The following is a 19295-nucleotide window of genomic DNA, read 5'->3' on the forward strand; positions in this document are numbered from 1 at the left end:
GATTTTATACACCTAGATCATGTCCCCCTCATATGAAATAGGGTGCTTAACCAAAAGCATCCTGTTAGCTTCAAGCAGTTATGAAACCAGAACACAACACTTCATTTAGAGTAATGCTTTGCCTCCGTTAGATTTTTAGATGTTTTTAGAAAAAATGTGACATAATGATATTTTCCATTTAAAAATGACAGTATGAAGAAATAGAAGAATTATCGCCAAAAGATAGTAGCTTATCTTCCCTACAACACTGCAGTAAGACTCTAGTCTAGAAGTTCAACCCCATATTGTTATAACCTGCTCTGAATCTGCTCCAGTTTCTCCATGTCCCATTTAAAATGTGATAACCAGAACCAAATGTAATGCTCCAAGTGCAGGAAGGGAAAGTGAGTTGAGTACTCTGGCACCCCACAAAGCTGAGCCCTGCAGCAACCTTCTACCTAGCTATCAATATGTAGCTAAGAATTAAGAGTTTAGTGATATTAAAGAGTGAAAAGAGAGCCTTAGAGCAGGGTTGGGTAATTTGCGACCCCGTGGCAAAGAGAGTCAGAGGATTGGGCTGCTGTTTTTTTACACAAAATTGATGGCATGGGTTCCTGCCATTTTAATGCAGGAAACCCATGAATACAAGATAGTACAATGATCTTTCAGCTCAACTGAGAAAAGGAAAGTTTGGAAGTTATTGGAGTGGGACAGATGAGAAAGAAGGGAACTTTTATTTTAAAGCTGCTCATTGTGCCTATATATATGGCATTTCTTGTATATATAAACTTAAATTTATTTTGTGTATGCATTTACAGTATGTAAATGTGTATATTTAAACATTCATGTATAAAAGTATACACATAAATGTATTCAAGTGTCTATGTCCAGGAAAACACTCCCACAGGAAGAAAGTGACTGAAATGGAAAGATGGGAGGGCAGAGTGACAGAGCAGTTCTTCAATGGGAGGACCTGTTAGGCTGTAGACCTCACTATTTTGTAACCTGTTGCCAAAGTATCCCAGTCAGGACAATATTTTTCTTAAGCCTACTGAGTCAAGCTGGCATGAGCACAAGACAGGAACACCTTAAATGGTAAGTGTGGATATGCCCTTAGAGAAAGCATACGATAAAATCAATAGGCTTGCATGGCAGCACATTTTGCATGGGCATGAACCTGAATGTTGGTTGCTGAATGTGAAAAGAATGGTATCAGTTGGAAATAAACCATACACGAGAATATGCTTAGCAAATGGTTTTGAGTTGAGGAGGGGATAAGACAAATATATAGGATATCCTTTTTGTTGTATTGAGGGATAAACCTACAAAGCATGTTTGTGGTGATATTAGAGGTGTGTTATCTGGAAACATGAATGTGTGTGTACTTTTGAATGATATGTTCTTTTCGTTGACGCTGTATAGTTTCCAGTGACAGTTGGCCAGATTGTAGGTTGCACTGAAGAGTATGGATGTGGAGGAGAGGGGCTTTGCCCAGCTTTGGCTGATGCACCAGCTGTGGCCCTTCCTGGAGCATAATGCCCTGCAATGGTTATCCATGCCCTTCTCACCTTGCAGGTAGATGACTGCAATGGTCTGCCTTTGAAAGCCACCAGGAAGTTGTAATTGGTGTAGAATACAGCAGCCTGCCTATTGGTGGGTGAGAGCTGCCAAAATTATAACACCAAAGTTGCAGGTGGCATGGAACTGAGAGTGGGGAGTGTCAGGAGAAACTTCAAAGTAAATTGAATGCAGTAGAAATGGCACATTTAAGAAGTCTCTTGTGGTAAAACAAGAAGAGACAGGGATGTGCTGAATGAATGTTGATCGTATACCGAAATAAGTGACCAGAGCTGAAAAAGTGTATTAAGGTGGTTTGGTCATATAAAGAGAATGAATGATGATCTAATTGAGTAAGCGGAAGGAATCACAACAACCAAGCAGATGGGAAAGAAGGAAAGTTGGTATGAAAAAGGACTGAGTTCCAACTTATTTCAAGAAATAGTGTAATACGAACACCTTTCAAAGGATCTAACTGCAAAACAAATACATGAAGAAAGGGTGAAGGGGAAGACTGAGAAAGTTAGGATGTGATTAATTTGATGGATTTCAGAAAGAGAGAAACGAAAAGGGTAAAGAAGAGAAGTCCATGAATAAAGCTGAGTATGAAAGTGATGGAAAAAAGGATGTTTTGCAGGGATAGAAAGATATGGAAAGGTATAATGATTGGCCTTGGTGTAAACCAGGTTTTGCTTGCTTGCTTGCTTGCTTGCTTGCTTGCTTGCTTGCTTGCATCCATCCATCCATCCATCCATCCATCCATCCATCCATCCATCCGTCTTTAATTACTTTTGCTTGCTGTTTTTTTCTGAGCTTTTCATAATACCACTTACCCCAAAAGGATGTATATAGCTTGGTGGGTATGTATGTATATAAAAATAACCTTTTCAATAAATTAATGATAGTATAAGAAAATTATTTCTCTTCTCTCTTGACATATTAAACCTAAAGTTGGGTAGGTTTTCAGTCATTACCCCAGTGTGAAACATTCAGTGTTTCAGCTCAGAGTAACGCAGGAAACATTATCTTACGTTTCTTCTAACCAGATCCCTTTCTAAATCCTCACAATGTGTGGCTGCCACTGGAAAGCATTGGCTCATAAAACAACTCTTTATGTATTTTATTACTTAAACTCTTTTTATTTGCCTGCAGGAGCCCTTTAACAAAATCACATTGAATTGACTTTCTCACACCAAATCAAATCTCCCTGGTCCCAGTACAGTTGTCTTTGTCAATATGTATTTTATAAATGGAGTGAATTAACAGATGCTCTTAGGAAAGAACTGCTGGGGTAGCGTTTATGTTTTTACTGCTCTCTCTGGGCAGATGAGTTGTGTGGGAGTGTAATACAGGTACCTTGGGATCAAAGATGTGTTCTTCATTTCATTGCATGTTTACATAGATTAAATGCATAGGTTCTGCACAAGTATAGTTTTCAAAATTTTGCTTTTTATTTTTTCCAGCTTTTGTATATTATGTCTGAAATGTAATAATATTACATTATTACATGTATTCTGCCCATAATAGCCAACTAAAAACAATAAGGCTGTATTCCATGCATGCTTACCAGGGATTAAGCCCCACTGAACCCTGTGGGTCTTGCAGCTCATTAGGCCTGGATATGATTGGGCAGAAAATGTTTGAATTCTCCTGATGTCACTGAACTATAGCTTTCAGCATCCCACACCATTGGCCAATTTGGCTGGAGGTTGTAGTTAGTGATACCTCAAAGGTCATCACCATCTTTGTTATATTATTTACTTAAAAATATGGCTATTAGATATGTTATATTCCACTATAAATTGCCGTGCTCTGCAGTATCCCTAAAAACACAGAATTTTCTTCTTCTTTGCCCCTACCTTTCTTCTCCCTATGGATGCTTTTTTGTTATAAAATTGAAGAGTTCTCAGGATAGAGCCATATCATTGTTGCTTCAATAGTCACAAAAAGCCATTTTCTTCAGTTGTTCTGTATTATAATATAAAAAAGTAAAGAGCAAAGATGTTCTGTCCAAGCATAGCACTTTCTGTTTTTGGAAGAACCTGTGATAGTTTAACCATCCATGGATTCTTGCTACACATGCATACTTGCCATTGATTGTCTCCCTCATCAGCATGCTGTGCTCATCTCTTCCAAATGTGAAGACCTTTGCCTCCATAGGTAATTAGTAATGAGATGTCCCACTTTCATGCCTGCATGGCTAACATTTATCAGATCAGGCTGGTGGAGGCTGGTAACTACTATTCAGCATTTGGTTACATTCACCCCTTCTTTTTAATTGATGAGAAGCTATCTTTCTTTAGTCATAGCTTTATTTTAGCCTAATGTTATTATCATCTTCCTAAGAGGTAGGAGAGATCACCTTCAGAATGGGTACTTGTAGGAAGTAATCAATTGAAATTACATAGGGGACAAGACTATCACAGTTTTCTCCTCTACATAGTAAATAATATAAAGAAGAAGGAAGAGAAGATAATGCTCACTGTTGTCTGACATATTCTTCTAAAGAATGCAATTTTTTCATGTGTACAGAGAATATAGCTTTTTAAAATTTGTGTAAGAAATCATGTGTACAAGAACTCCTTCAAGTATCTCTGACAGTTTTTCAATTTTGTATGTCTGAGGGCTCTGTTGGTCTCGACATCCAAAACTGTGATGAAAGACTCAGGTATAATGTGTGATTTTGATGCTATTAGTTAAAACGATAGAATACAATCACCTCAATCCTTTGAGTGGCCTTTTAATATCATTGTCATTTTTTCTAGCATCAATCTGATATTGGATCCAATGTACTTTTAAAAGTTTTTGTTGGAAATAAGGATTATAACTCATTTTAATTTTAGATAATATTTTATTCACATTGAAATCAGTCTAATTCAAAATTATATTTGGGCTCTTCATGTTACAAAAGTGAAACTCAAATAAAAACAAAAAATGAGGTATAGGAAAGCACCAGGCTCTAACTGAATAACAAAAGGAGTCAGATATATCCCAAGAGCACAATGGTGACTTTACCCCCTCAAGATAACATTACTAAAAGGAAACCATTGTTGCCAATTTGCATTATGTCAAAATAATTCTATTTTAAAGCAGAATTAAGCACCTATAATAAAGTGTAATTCTGAGGCCAATAAATTTTTACCATCCTTTTTATTTAGTTTGTGTATAGAGAAATGTATATATTCCGATGTGTATTTAAAAGAAAAAGTAATCCTATTCCAGGGGTCTTCAAGCATGTGATAATATTCTATAAAAAAGGTGTTTATGATAATGGCAAGATATTAGCATTAGTTAATTTATTTAAATCATTTGGATATGTCAGTTCTTCATTCGCTGTAGGAGGTAAATCAGAATGCTGAAAGTTTAACAATTTATTAAGCATATTAAAACAAACAAGCAAATAAAAACAACAATGAATAAAGAGGTGGGTGGTAGAAGAAAAAACTTCTGCACTATAGAACAATTGACCTGATCATTGTTGGGAGTTTATGTAAACTTTTAGTAATATTTCACTTGAAGCTATAGAAACCCAATTAATATAGGAGATATAATTTGTAAAAAAATAGACTTGGGTAATGATGATGAATTAATCATCAACCAGTCTGCTTCTATGGGAGCCTTTTGTCTTTGAGAAAATTTTACATGAAAACAAAACTGATTAACTTATCTTTACTGTTAGTATATGTATTTTCTGTTCTGTTTCACTTAAGCTTCTAGTACAGAGACATCTACTGGTTAGTCAGCCAGTTGTATCATATGATATAGTGAAATCTTTCCTAGAGGTCTCAAAATTGTGTTTGCTTGTGTCTACCTAAATTTTCACCAAAAGCTATTAAAATGAAAGGAACCATATCCTTTTTCAGCATTTGTGTTTTCTTAATCATTCTCCTAATGTTCAGTTGTGGTAATCAAATCTAAGGAAATAGTTCAGATGAGTTAACATTGATTCTTTGGTTTAATATATGAAATAACCAAGGTTAAATTTCTGTAAAGAACCTGTCATTGGAATAAGTCCCACTGAACGCATTGAGACTTCTGATTTAACATGGCGTAATCTATACATATTTACCTGAAACATAAAGAATCAGTTAAAAAAGACTTCCGATGGCTTTACTTGTATTATCTTCAGACCATATCATATTGCCAAGCTAGTAAAATAGTCTTTAATCCTTGGACATTTTGGTGAATTTGTGGGCTGAAATTGGAAAGAATTTTGTGTTTGGTTTTTGTTTTGTTTTTTTCCTCCTTTATGCTGGTACTTCTAAAAAAAAAAAAAAAATCTGAATTATATTTGCTTTTTGTGGTGTTTGTTAAAAAAAATTGCTAATAATATTTTAGCAAGTAATTCTCCCTCTTCGCAGAGCTGAAAATGATTATTATTATTATTTCTTTAAAAAGAGAAATTGTTCCATCAGTAAGAGATCGGCTTTTCTCACCCAACCCCATGCCACCATAGGCATGCTTTCAACTGTACCTTCTTAGTGTCAGTGGTCAAGAATCAAATGCTATGTCTGATAAATTAGGGTAAGGTCAAAGGCTATGCTGTGTGGTTTCAGAGGAATGTCTGTTTCTGAATTTGCGGCAGCTCATTCATGCTGAAGTGATGCACTATGGGAATTACTACCAAACTCTGCTCAGCAACATCTGCTCTCCCTAAGTGAGTTAGTGCACGTCAGACATCTTTATGTCAGAATATTGCAGTGATGGATGCAGTCTTCAGAAAATGCTGCATAAAAATCTGGTGTGCCGTTCTGGCCATTAAGTGAAATTACTATTTAAATTAATGGCGCTGTCACAGTTTATCTGTGCAAAGAATGAACGCTGATTAGGGTATTAAGTAATTAGCAATTTATCACGCTGGAACAAGGTTGATAATAATTAAAGAAGTAATGGTTTACCAAAGAAACTAGAAAGGGAGTCACTTCTTGTTATATGAGTGAAATCTTGGCTAAAAATATTATTCAGTGAAACAAAGATGAGATTCTTAGTGAGAGAATGCAGCTTTCTTTTTCTGTCCTAGCATAAAGGCAATTCATTAGCAAAATTTTACTTTGCCTGTCCAAAGTACTTCTAAGCTAAAATGTTCTCACTTGCTTTTTAAGAAGAAATCACTGTATGATGTAATCACATACTTTTGGGAAGGATAGGAAAGGAACAATGAACTCTGGCTAATCAATAAATGTCATATTTCTTAAACTGCTCAGAACAGCAGTTGATACAAAATGTATTAGTCGATGTGTTAACTGGTGCTAGGCACATGAACGTAGTACACCTGTGCTATGGGCACTGCATTGGCTGCTGATATGTTTCCTGGTGCAATATCAAGTGCTACTTTTAATCTATAAAGCCATACAGCTTGAAGCTAAGATATCTTCAGAACCACCTCCTTCAACCAGAACCCTAACCCAAACAACCTGGGAAAAATAATGCCATAAAATCAGGAGATCAAGATGAAGTGGAGGTTCTTCTCAGTTATGGCCCCCATGTTGTGGAATAGTCTTCCAGTAGCAATCCTATTGGTCTTCTTGAAGGAGATGACAGCTTTTATGAAGGGCTTTCTAAAAGTTTAGCACTTTTGGAATTCCTTCTGTATTCCTTCAGTTTAAAGTTAATGAAGAGTCCTCTTTCTATTTGTATTAATTACTATATTATTTGTACTATAGAGTCACACGATTGTGGCAGTCTAGAAATCAAAGAAATAAAGTAAAAGCCTAGCCATGCCATAGCACTACCATGGTAGTGTTAGTTTTGAAAAGAGATCTGTAGAAGTCTCTAAAACTAAGGAAATTATGCTGCTACATTGGCTATGATATCCACTAATAATTATGATATTATGCTATTATTCAAAATTGCTAGATGAAGCAGACACAGTTATCAAAGCTGAGCTGCAAAACCAGTGGATGGCAGCAAAGAGGTTGTCTGAATTCTTGCAACCTAGGTTTGGTTGCCCTAAAACTGGACAAGGCCATAAGCTAGGGATAAAAATTGGATGCTCTCCAGATGTTTTGAACTAAATCTCCTTTTTTTTTAATTAGTAATTTTTATTGAAGAGATTTTTCTACAGAATAAAAACAATACAAATTTAAAGAAAAAGCGCAAAGAAAAGTGATAAGTGAATAAGAGAAAAGAGAAAAGAAAAAGAAAAGAAAATGAGATATAAAGAAAAGACTTCTGATCTTCTTTACAGCAGTTATATTTTGCATTTATATTTTGTCCTTTCTCTCTATAGTTATATCGTGTCTCCCTTCTTTCCATATTCTACCCTTTCTAATCATCAAACCCATAAATCACAAGTTCATCTTTTTCTGTTTTCCACAAAAAGTCCATAAAGGGTTTCCAGACACTGACAGATGTAGTTGTTGTCTTTTCCCTAATCAAGCAAGTCAATTTTGCCATCTCTCCAAATTTTGTCATTTTCACCAATCATTCCTCTGTTGTGGGTATTTAGAGTCTTTCCATCTTTGTGCATATAATAATCTCACTGCAGTAACCATATACAAAACAATCTTCCATAGGGCTTTTCTAGTTGTCTATCCATTAGTCCCAACAAAAAAAAGTTCTGGTTTCAGTTGAATATTAATCTTTAAAATTCTTTGTATCACTGTGTGTATTTGAACCCATAAATCTCCTACAGTCCTTTGTCAATAGTGGAAATAAAATGAGTTGAAATCAAAGACATTCAGAGAGAACCAGGTTGCCTACTGCTGCTATTGGTAGAATGGAAAAATGAATGGGGATCAGTTAATTCACAGATCACCTCCTCAGCTTTAATAATATGGATTTCTTCTAAATAAATCAAATATGTCTGATAGTATATGAGATGAAACTGTCTTGCTTTAAAAGTTTGGTTCTGCTATGATATGATATCATTTACATGCATTTGAATTTAATTAGTCCCATGAATGAAATCACTTTGTTGAATGCATGGCTGGGTTAATCATTAAGTTTATTGTATCACATAGTATCTCCCCAGCTAAAGTGGATCTTCATAATGTAACTATTTTAAGGAAACTGTTGTTGAAAGAAATTCTGATTGAATGTTTGACTGTATGATAAGTAAGAGATATAATCAGAGATCTTGTTTAGAGTATCTTAAACATTCCTTTGCACTTTGTATTTTTGACCTGGCCCTACTCCCATTTATGAAGCATGATTCCTTCCTTTATAATTACTGGCATGCTTACTAGACTAAAATGTCAAAGGAGCATGGGTGGTTTATCATGCTGAAGAATTATTTTGGACCACAAGAAGCAACCTGCACAGCTGCCTTTTTCAACACTGCATCTGTAGGCAGAAGGCAATTGTATGAAGGAATCTGGCTTATGAGAGAATTAAGATGCCTTTTAGAGGTATAGATAGCAAAATTAAACTGCCTACTTTCCACAATAAGAGAGTAATCAAGAATAATTTTTAATGGTTTAAAAAAAAAAAACTAGACAGGTTTGACTCCCTGATTCAGTGTTAATACAGATGCCATCTTTTTTTTCAAACAGGGGTTTTAAGAATGTAGGAATCTGCCTTATACCAAGTAAAATTGTTGATGTGGCTAACTCAGTATTGTTTATTGTGATTGACAGCAGCTCTCTCAGCCTGAGGAAGAGTAGCTGTTGTTACCTGATGCTTACTCTGTTAATGGAGATACTAAAGACTGAACTTGAGAACGTCTATATGGATTGAAAAATGGAACTTTGCTCTGCCCAATTCGATGACTTGATCTTAGTTTTTCTCCTTCCTGACTCCCTCCCTACCTTTCTGCTTGGGAACTATAGCCCTCCTAGAACATTATGTAGATACTGAATCACAATAATATCAATATAGGCATAATGACAGATCCAACCTGTAACCCCATGCATTAATCAGACTTAGTTTCCAGTGTCCACATACACCCTTAAATCTAAGCATGTTCCTCTATGCACACTTTGGGACTGAAAAATATACTGTTCCTTATGAGAGATACAGAACATTTGTGTAATTTGCATGTTCTGATTACTGCATCACGGTGTCTAATGCCATTGAAAATATAGATTGTGAATGTAGCCTATTTATTGTGTTTATTTGATTTGTTCTTGCCATGCAGGAGTTGGCTTCCACAAGAAGGAATTTAAGAATGCAGCACAAATACCAACATAAATTGTGTTTTATATCTTCATTTACATATTTTTAGATTTCACAGTTGATCTCTGATGTACTATCACAGAAAGATAACTATAACAAACCAATATTTTTTAAAAGATGCATAAATCGTACTTTTGTAAAATATTGTAGCTTGTATGCAATAGCGTCCATTCAACAGTGAAAAGACTTTTAAACTAGTGGAACCCTGATTCCAGGGCATCTTCCAGATATCTTTCACAATGTTGAAGGACCATTTGGAGATGAGGAAGAGGAGATGGCTAATTTTTTTGTGGCAATAGTAAAATTCTGACACTTTTTCCTGGGCAGAAATGAATCAGAGGAGAAACCAAATCAGACTAGAACTCTGAAGTACTGATGTGTAGACATTAAGGAAATCTGCCTATTCCTAGTACCAAATCTATTTTGCATTTTATATGACTTTAGGAATCCTGTTTTTCACAGATGCATGTGTCGACAAAACTAGATTGTAATTGAACTAACCTTTTTAATAAACAAACAAACAAAATGAATGTGGAATGTGGCACATAAAGTCATGACCTGCAAATAGTTACTTTCTGTAACCTATGTGAAAGCAGGAGAATGTATTGTATCCGATCACCAGAATTAGCCACTCAACAAAGGCCTCTCAGACATTTTAAATTCAACATTAAGTACTACTTTAGATACCTTTCCTCAATATCAATAGCTGCCTCGTGCTGATGCTTTTATGCTGGATTTTACAGCATTCTTGTTATTTCCTTCACTTTCTCCTGTTTTTGCCTTCATGTATAATATTTTATTGTTACAGGAATGTTCTGTTGTGGACATGAATACGTGAATATGTCAAGTACCATATGTTGCTCAGCTTTCAGTGGTGAGGCTAAAGCCCACCTTAAAAAGAATAACCCAGTGCCATTAAGATGCTGCGCGACTGAACTTATTCCAGAGAGCGAGGAATGTTGTAATGGACTTGGATATAATCCCTTGAAATATGTTTGCTCTGACAGGATTTCATCTGGAATGATGATGAAGGTAATTGATAGAAAACCTCTTGGTGGTTCTGATTTGACAATGGGAAGAGAAATACATTGTTCATAACTATTTTTGTAAAATAGGAATATAAAAACTCCTCTGTGCATTATTCATTTTCACATTACATCCATATTAATACCAAATGAGTTTGCCATGATTGATGTTATTGCAGTGAATTCTAAAGGAATTAATAATGATTAGCTGCTTCTTGTAAAGTGTTGCTCAGCACTTCAGATTAGTATAAGAGCTAAAAGTTAACATTCTGGCCTGGCTGGAAAATGTGTATGTGTATATATAGTCATGTTCAGTTCCATGGTTGGTTCATACAGTCAATGATTTGGGCATTCTTAAACTTTGTGGTTTTGCGTGGGCCGTTAACATGGTATCCATATGGGGGCGAGGGGATGCCAAAATTTGTCATTTTAACAGTATGGCCATACGAACACAAGTAAGAAGGAAATTTTAAGCAGTGAAGCCCAGACTATCAAATGCTAAAACAAAAATAAACCAGCTGTAAAATGAATATTTAAAATCAATTAGTAAAATGTATTGAAGTTAGAAAGTTTCAGTGGGGTTTCACAAATTTAAGATCCAATAAGATCCAATAAACATACAGGTGGTACAAAGTTTCATACAGTAAGATAGGTGCCAGGGAGGAGATTCCAAAATTGGGAAGCGACTCATAAAAATGACTGCCTATAAGTAGACACCTGCTGAATTGCAGTATTTGTGAGCCTTTGCTGATAGTCTCAGAAAATGGTAAATAATAATCAAAGCATAAAAAAACATAAAAGCAGTAGGACTGAAACAAAATACACTAAGGTGGGGTGCTGGGATTGCATGAAAGGAATAAGGAGCCTTGAAATGTGTATCAGAAGAGTGTCTATGCATGTCTGTTTAGGTTGTTTTTAAAGGTCTTCAGAGGTTTGGGAATGACTGTTTTAGGTAAACGAAGAATGTAAATACAGCTCACTGTGCCCTATATCTGTGGGAGCAGTGACATACTGTGCACAATGTGACTTTGACGAGCATACTTGTCTATGTGCTTGGATAAAGATTTCCCGGAGTTATACAAAAAATGAAGAAAATCAAAGTATATGCCCATCTTTGGAGGAGAAGGTTTATACAGGAGGCCCAACTCAATATTCATTCAAAGGTAAAATAATATGCGATTATTCATCGGCTACAGATTGTAAATTCTGTAATCAATTCAGTAAAGTGTAATGTGGCCTCTCTATATTTAGAAATCTTTTTGAAATGAGTAAAATCTTTTTACCAGTACACTGATAGATATCAATATATTGCTAATTATGATTGGTATAAATATATGTTGTAAATGTAGGAGAGGCAAAGGAGCCCTATTGAATCAAACCAAGGATCCATCAAACCAGCCTTTGTTTTGCAAAGGGACTACCAAAAAGCCATCTCTCCTACCTCCATAACTAGTCCAGACTTCTGAAACTGGAGGTCACCTACACCCATCATAATTATTACCACTGATTACTAGGATTATACAAACTGTTTGAAAGAGATGCCTTGCAATGCACAGGAGTTCATATACGATCCATTTCTTTGAATCATTAAAGCAGCTGCATCTTTTTCTAAGCTCACATGTCTTGGCTTGTATTCTTTCTCCCCAAACTTTTCTTACCCTCTTTGAAACCTATCAAAGCTAGTGGACACTGATGTATTTTATGACAGCAAATTCATCCCATAACTACATGCTTTGTGATGAATTGCTCTGAATCTTCCACCCTCTGGTGAGATTAGATATTTTAGATGCTGAAGTTAATGGTATTTAAATTGTCATGATTATTGCTTCAATTACTTCAAAATGTGGCAAAACAACTCTGTTGCATTGGCACCTTTTTCTCATTTGCCTATTTCATGCTGTGGACTTTCACCCTAAAGTCATCCACTGAAAGCATCAGTTTCACTGAATAATTTCACTTTCTACTATTTTTACAAGAAAAGGAGAAAAAGATATCCATTTTCTTTATATCATGTATGTGTAATTATGTTTCAATTTATGCACCATTCTTCTAAAGTGCAAAGTTTACAGAATGAAGACATGGGTTCACAAATCTGAAAGTGAACCAGATTGATTTAGATATATCTAAATAGAACCTAATATGTAAGTCTAGCATACTTAATATACAGGTTGACGATCATCTCTTTGAATGTATTAAATATTCTCTTTGTAGATAAGAATCTAGAGCCTCATGTTACGTATGAATACAGGTTAGCTGCATGGAACAAACATGGGAAAGGTTTAAGTGAATTTAACAGTGCAACCACTAAACAAGACATCCCTGAAGGTATAAGTCCACCTCATTGGGCAAAAGTGGATAATCGAGAAGATGTAATATTTCTAACCTGGAAGGAACCTCGTCAACCAAATGGTATTTTGGCAAAAGAAAAATGTCTGATTTGGCATTTATCCAGCACAAGGAATTTTGAGAACAAAAACATTTACAAAAAAATAATAATATTGTGCTTAAGTTCACACCCTAATCCTGTATCTATCAGCAAAGAAGTGTATGCCTGTGTAGATAAATAAATATATATCATACACAAACATGAATATGTGCATATAAACACATGCTCATACACCAGTGTTGTCCAAACTTGGCCACTTTAAGATGAGTGGACTTCAACTCCCAGAATTCCCCAGCCAGCATGGCTGGCTAGGGAATTCTGGGAGTTGAAGTCCACTCATCTTAAAGTGGCCAAGTTTGGACAACACTGTCATACACAAACATAAATATGTGTGTTTGTATATGTGTATATATACATATAATGCTATGCATATATTTTGGCTTCAAATTCAAAAGGTGTTTTTATGCACAAGAGAGAGAACATAGCATCTATCCATAAACCTCTAAAACAGCTGCTACATTTCTTGGAGTAGCCACTTATTTCCAAGAAAAGTCATAGTTCCTTTAAAGATCTACTGACAGGTGCTATATTCTCCCTCCTCTGTGTGCTCCAAAGGACTTTTCTAAATTATTTCTGAGTTCTGAAGTACTGCACAGATGACAGAGTGTGAGTGTATGTGTGTTCATTCATTCATTCTGGTGAAGAATGACCCACAGTTACTGGCATCAGTTCCAGATCTTCATCTTCACCAGGAAAAGAAATGCACAATATATTTGATACAATATATTGTATTTCTCTTTGTTCTGGCATCTTGTTCATGACATTCCCCAGCCTCAACTTTCACATATCCTCATTTGAATGTAAAGTTATATGATGGTGAACGTTATATGAACAAGTCCTACGCTGTTGTGCTTCCTCTCTTTCTCTTCTCTGGCATAGCTGCAAGGAGGAGTTTAAAGTTGGTGCTCCTGTTTTTAATGAAGTGTAGTTGAATGCCATCCTCCTATACTATGCTGCAGTTAATATCACAGCTTATAAAGATCTTCCAGCTTTATAAAACATGGTGAAAAGTTGGCTTGTTTCAATAAACTACAACTGATTCTGACCACTATCACTTTAGATTAAGACATAACTTTAGAAACATCCAAGAAGGCAATGGCAAACCACTTCTGCATTGCTGCAAGAAAATTACAGGGATATGTCCATTAAGTAACTAGGAGTCAAGCTTAATTTGAGAGAGGAGAGAATACATCAGTGTGGACGGAATGCACAAACCTGAAATTCATTCATGGAACTTTAATGTTATATCCAAAGACAAAAAGTCACCCAATTTATTCTTGGTATCAGGTTGCTGTTTAAACATACCTTTTACAGAATCATTGTAAGACTTTCTAACTTTAGTATATAATTATCTGGCATATCTTTAATTCAAACAAGTTTTTTTTTAATTTCTTTATTGATAAGGCATCATCGTTTATTATATTATTCTCCGAAATGGAGTTGAACATTTCAGAGGAAAGGAACTGAGCTTCATGGACACCAGTGGTATTCAACCATACCAGGAATACTCATATATATTGCGTGCTTGCACTGTTGCTGGATGTTCAGACAGTAGCACGGTACGTAAATCTTTCAGTATGCTATGAAAGTAGTATTTTCTTCTCCATCATATTGTAGCAACCTTCAGCAGAGCAACTGAAACATGGAAACATTCTTTTTTTGGCTACGTACTTTGATGTTTCCAGATAAACCCTGCCAGCCACCTTGTGCTGTAGCCCAGTACAAGAAATGGGAGAAGTCATCCAGTTTGGCCAGATAGTATGTAAGTTGAATTACATTACACATTGAAATGGGATCGATTGGGACCAATGTGTTCACGCAAATAGAAACAGTTTTCAGGAAAGATGCAGTAAACAGAGTTCATAATACTTTCTTGGACAGTTGAGTCAACACACTTGTTGTAGATGGGGTCAAATATCACACTATCCAATCATTCTTACCTCCATTTTTTAAAGTGGCATGCAGTTTAGAGTATATTCCTCATTACTCCTTCTTGTTTCTGTCTGAATATAGTTCTTATAAATCCAAACACTTGATTCTATGCTTCATTCTCTGCCACAAAACTAACACCTTGATAATATGGGGCAGAAATCATTTATCTGTAATCTTTTGTTCTTAAGAATATTTTCTATTCTTTTCCTTCAACTCTTTATCAGAAATAGCTTTCATCAGTTGACACAGCAAATAAGTGTCTAGGGGAACCCACAGGTGGGGACAAGAGGCAAGGTTTTGTGTCCCTATTTCTGCTTCTGCTCTTACCACTGTTTCACAGTAGATAAGTAGCAACCAGGATCACAATAAAATATTATTTAGATAACTTTAAAAAATGTTCTGTCATAGACTCTGCATCCTATCTTCTAGTCATACCATTTCTTCTGGTCCATGTCTTCTGCAGAAACCTCCCTCATGAATGTTTCTCCTGTATTTGCACACATATTTCTCAGTTTAAGGGGCTTTGAAAGAGATGAATTTATATAACTCTCAATGTTATGTTTACCATATAGCAGTGGAAATCCTAAAGATATTTTGGACTCACATTCAACCAATTCAGAACAGATTTCTGTGGTTATAAAAACTCAGTGTGGAATCAAGTGAATTCAGATCTGTGACTGGAATATCTTGAGCCATCTGACCTCATTATTCAGGTCTGATGGATGAAATTTTTGAAATCTTTTAAGTGAACTCCAAAGAACAGGGCACTGCTGGGCTTGGGAAGAAAAAAGGAGTAGTCACATTAATATCATCCCTGATCACTTATGTCTTTTCTAATACAGCAGCTGAAGAACCAACTGCTCTCTGTCCACCAGGAAACTGTCCTTATCTCTGGAAGATGAGGAAGGAATAGGAATTCTTTCTGATGGCTTCCCTAGATGAAGCCAAGGGTAGCATGGCTTCAGAGTTTATGCCAATGGTTGCTTAGTGATTCAAGCCACATGACATTAGACTGTTAAACATATGGAAAGGAATTAGCCAGCATTTTCTGGTAAGACAGCCTGCCATCCAAATGTTCCTTTCACCTAGCAAAATACTGTGCATCTGCTTTGATAAATTGTACACCTAGATTCATAGAGAAATATATTCAAGGTCAGATCTCACTGTGAGTGGAAAAAATTTAAGAGAAGAAAAATAACTTGTTCTACACAGACCCATGGTAATGGTATGCCAGAGCAAACAACAATATTTTAAACTAAAAGTGACATTCTCATTGATCAAGGTATCTTGTGTATCACTACAATAAATTGCTGTCTAATTCTTGTGCATTCAGGTAATTGCAGTCACTGTCCAAGGAGTCCCGGAGAACATTCAGCCACCAACAATTATACCTCTAAGTGCAACAACCTTGCATTTGAGTTGGGTGGCACCAAAGAAGCCAAATGGTATAATCAGAGAATATCACATACATCAAATTGGAAGGGGACTTATACACACTGGTCCTGCAGACCAGATGCACTACACTGTCGCAGGTAAGAATAGAAAGCTCTTCAAGCAAATGACATAACTCTTTTATTTAGCAGGTCTTCCTATGTTAGCCTTTTTTTTTTAAAGACTGCAATCCTTACAATGAACAAACCTTTTATGTCAGTATATCAACTGGATTATAATTTCAGAACACAGGTGGAGGGTAGCAATTTTTAAATGTCCCTACAAATTTTTATTAACCCTCCAGCTTTCCTTATCTTAGCATGATAACAATAATGAACAATAATGATTATTTTCCATTGCCAATATTTGGATTCAAGAACTTGACAATCACCTTTATAGGAGTATATTATTATTACATACACATCAATGTGAAATCACAGCTGCCAGTTCTTTAGCTGGTTTTGGTCTTCATTTGCACCGGGTTTTTCCTAAGAACCTAGGATGTCATAATGTATCAGTGTAGTATATGTGCGAATCCAAGCAGTGTGGCCTTTTGCAATTGACAGATGGAAATTTTGTTAATGCGCAGATTAAGTATCATCCAAGACTTTTTGGAATGGCACCCAGTGTGCCAATAACCACTGGGACCACCACTGCCAGTTTATGCCATAATCTTTCAACTTTGATTTTCATATCTTGATACTTTGTGATCTTTGCCAGTTCTTTGTCTTCTATTTTACTATCTCCTGGTGTTGCCACATCAATTATCCATACTTTCTTCTTTCCAACCATATTAAATCTGGGGTGTTATGCACCAAGACTTTATTAATTTGTATTTGGAAATCCCACAATATTTTAACCTGCTCATTTTTGACTACTTTTGCAACTATATGTTCCCACCAATTTTTCATTATTGGCAGATGATAATTTTTACAGATATGCCAGTGAATCATTTTGGTGACTGTGTTATGTCATTGTTTATAGTTAGTTTATGCAAACTTCTTGCATGAGCTAAGTATATGATCTACTGTTTCTTCTGTTACTTTATAATCACCTTTATAGGAGATGATGATGATGATGATCCCAACAACCAGTTATACCATGTCTTTCAACAAGGCACATAGCAAATAATGAAAGACAATTAAAACATCAGACTATCAAAGACAACCAGTAATTGCAAAGCTTTACACAATAAATTAAAGAAAGATAACAACCAAATAAAAACCAACTGATAGTTACCAAATCAGCAAACCAATTAAACATGCAATCCCATCACCCTACCAAAATTGCTGATAAAACAATTTAATTAAATTAAAAACCAATAAAATGTAAAAGGCTACATATTACCTGCTTGAATAAGGATTAGTTTTTGCAGTATTGCCCAGACTGCAGATAGCTTCCCAGTTTGAAATCAACATGCTTTTAAACCCTTCTTAAATATGTTAAAATTAATTGTTGGGCTGATTCTGTAGGTTAGTGGCCAGGTCTTGGAAACTCTTTAGCTGTAATGAGACTGTAGGATAAGAAAGCACAGCCAAAGGACCTCTAAATTTACTCAAGACATCCAAGAAAAGTTTACTGGGAAGTTAGAGAAGAAAGATAAGGCAGAATATTGTGCAACAGGACCCAAAAGACCAAAAACCAAACATTTATATTGAGTTTTCTGTTACAGGAGTCAGTGAAGGGCCCTATAATACACAAAGGTATGGGAAGACTGGGGACATTCCAAAGTAGGATGTCCTGAATCTGGATTAGAGGAAAGTTCTGTCAATTTGGTTGTCCAAGGGAGAAACAAATAGGGGCTGCACTGAGCATTATTGAGTCCTTTGTCAAGGAACAACAGATCTGGCAAATATTTCTGAAAGGAAAATTAGAGGCTTTAACCATTGCCACTACAATTTTTTTGCAAATGCAGTCTGTTATCTACCAGAGAATGCCAAGTCTAGGGGTCACTGGGCAGCCATGAGTTCAGATAGGAGGGAGGACAAAAAAATGGTGGAAGAATGGTCAAGATGAAAAACCAAATCTCACTTATGTCCATGCTGAAACCAAGACAATGTATAATCATCCATGTTGAGATATTATTTAGACTACTTGAGATACAGTAGATTTCCAAATAATGCTGTGAAGCTCAACATAGGACTGGTGCACCTAAATATCATCAGTGTATGTGATTGTCAGGCTTCCCACAGGCACAGTTTTGAATCTTAGCTCTTCAGACATTAACTCTTTATTCTTATTCAACCAGAGGCTCACAGACATAATTCAGCAACATTAGTCTCTTTATTGTGGACAAAAAGAAGAGTGAGCTTTCTCCTTTATGGTAGAAAGGAATCAAAGCTTTTATATTTAATTTAAATTCTAGACAGTTTTCTTCCACCTTTTTGAGCCAATGGATATTTTGCTGTTCTCTTGGTCGCTGTGGAGGGTACCTGATCTACATAGGCATAATATTTCTCTCTAATATGTAAAAGACTCGTTCCATAATGATACCGAAAACTAGGGAAGAAATCAGTTTACCCAGGGAGAAGATGTATAGAGAGTATAAACGTGGAGGTGATAACAATCCGTAGTGAACACTTATTGTGAGGAGCAATATCACAGGAGGTGTTGAGGAGTCACAAATCAACACCAGAAAAGAATGATCATTCAAAAAGGAAATAAACTAAGAGAGGGCTATGCTGTTGATGCTCAGCAATCTCAGCTGGGACAGGAGGATTTGAGTGAGCAGCACCAGCACAGACCCTTCTTGTTTAAGATGTTGGACTAAGACTGGAGCCATGCAGGTTGAAGTCCACCCTCAGCTATGA

The 19295-nt window shown here is 35.9% G+C and overlaps 1 protein-coding gene across 1 annotated transcript in view; it reads left to right on the forward strand.

Moving 5' to 3' along the window:
- Positions 1 to 19295, forward strand: part of USH2A (usherin) — a 484310-nt gene that overhangs the window by 365770 nt on the left and 99245 nt on the right. The window contains 5 exon segments of the mRNA XM_088132494.1: positions 10460 to 10683; positions 11740 to 11839; positions 12888 to 13085; positions 14527 to 14681; positions 16388 to 16586. Of these exon segments, the coding sequence (XP_087988620.1) occupies positions 10460 to 10683; positions 11740 to 11839; positions 12888 to 13085; positions 14527 to 14681; positions 16388 to 16586 (876 nt within the window).

Source organism: Python bivittatus, unplaced genomic scaffold, assembly GCF_059951505.1.
Source record: "Python bivittatus isolate LINGU-HERP-01145 unplaced genomic scaffold, Pbiv_v1 ctg000020_np1212, whole genome shotgun sequence".
Classification (NCBI taxonomy): domain Eukaryota; kingdom Metazoa; phylum Chordata; class Lepidosauria; order Squamata; family Pythonidae; genus Python; species Python bivittatus.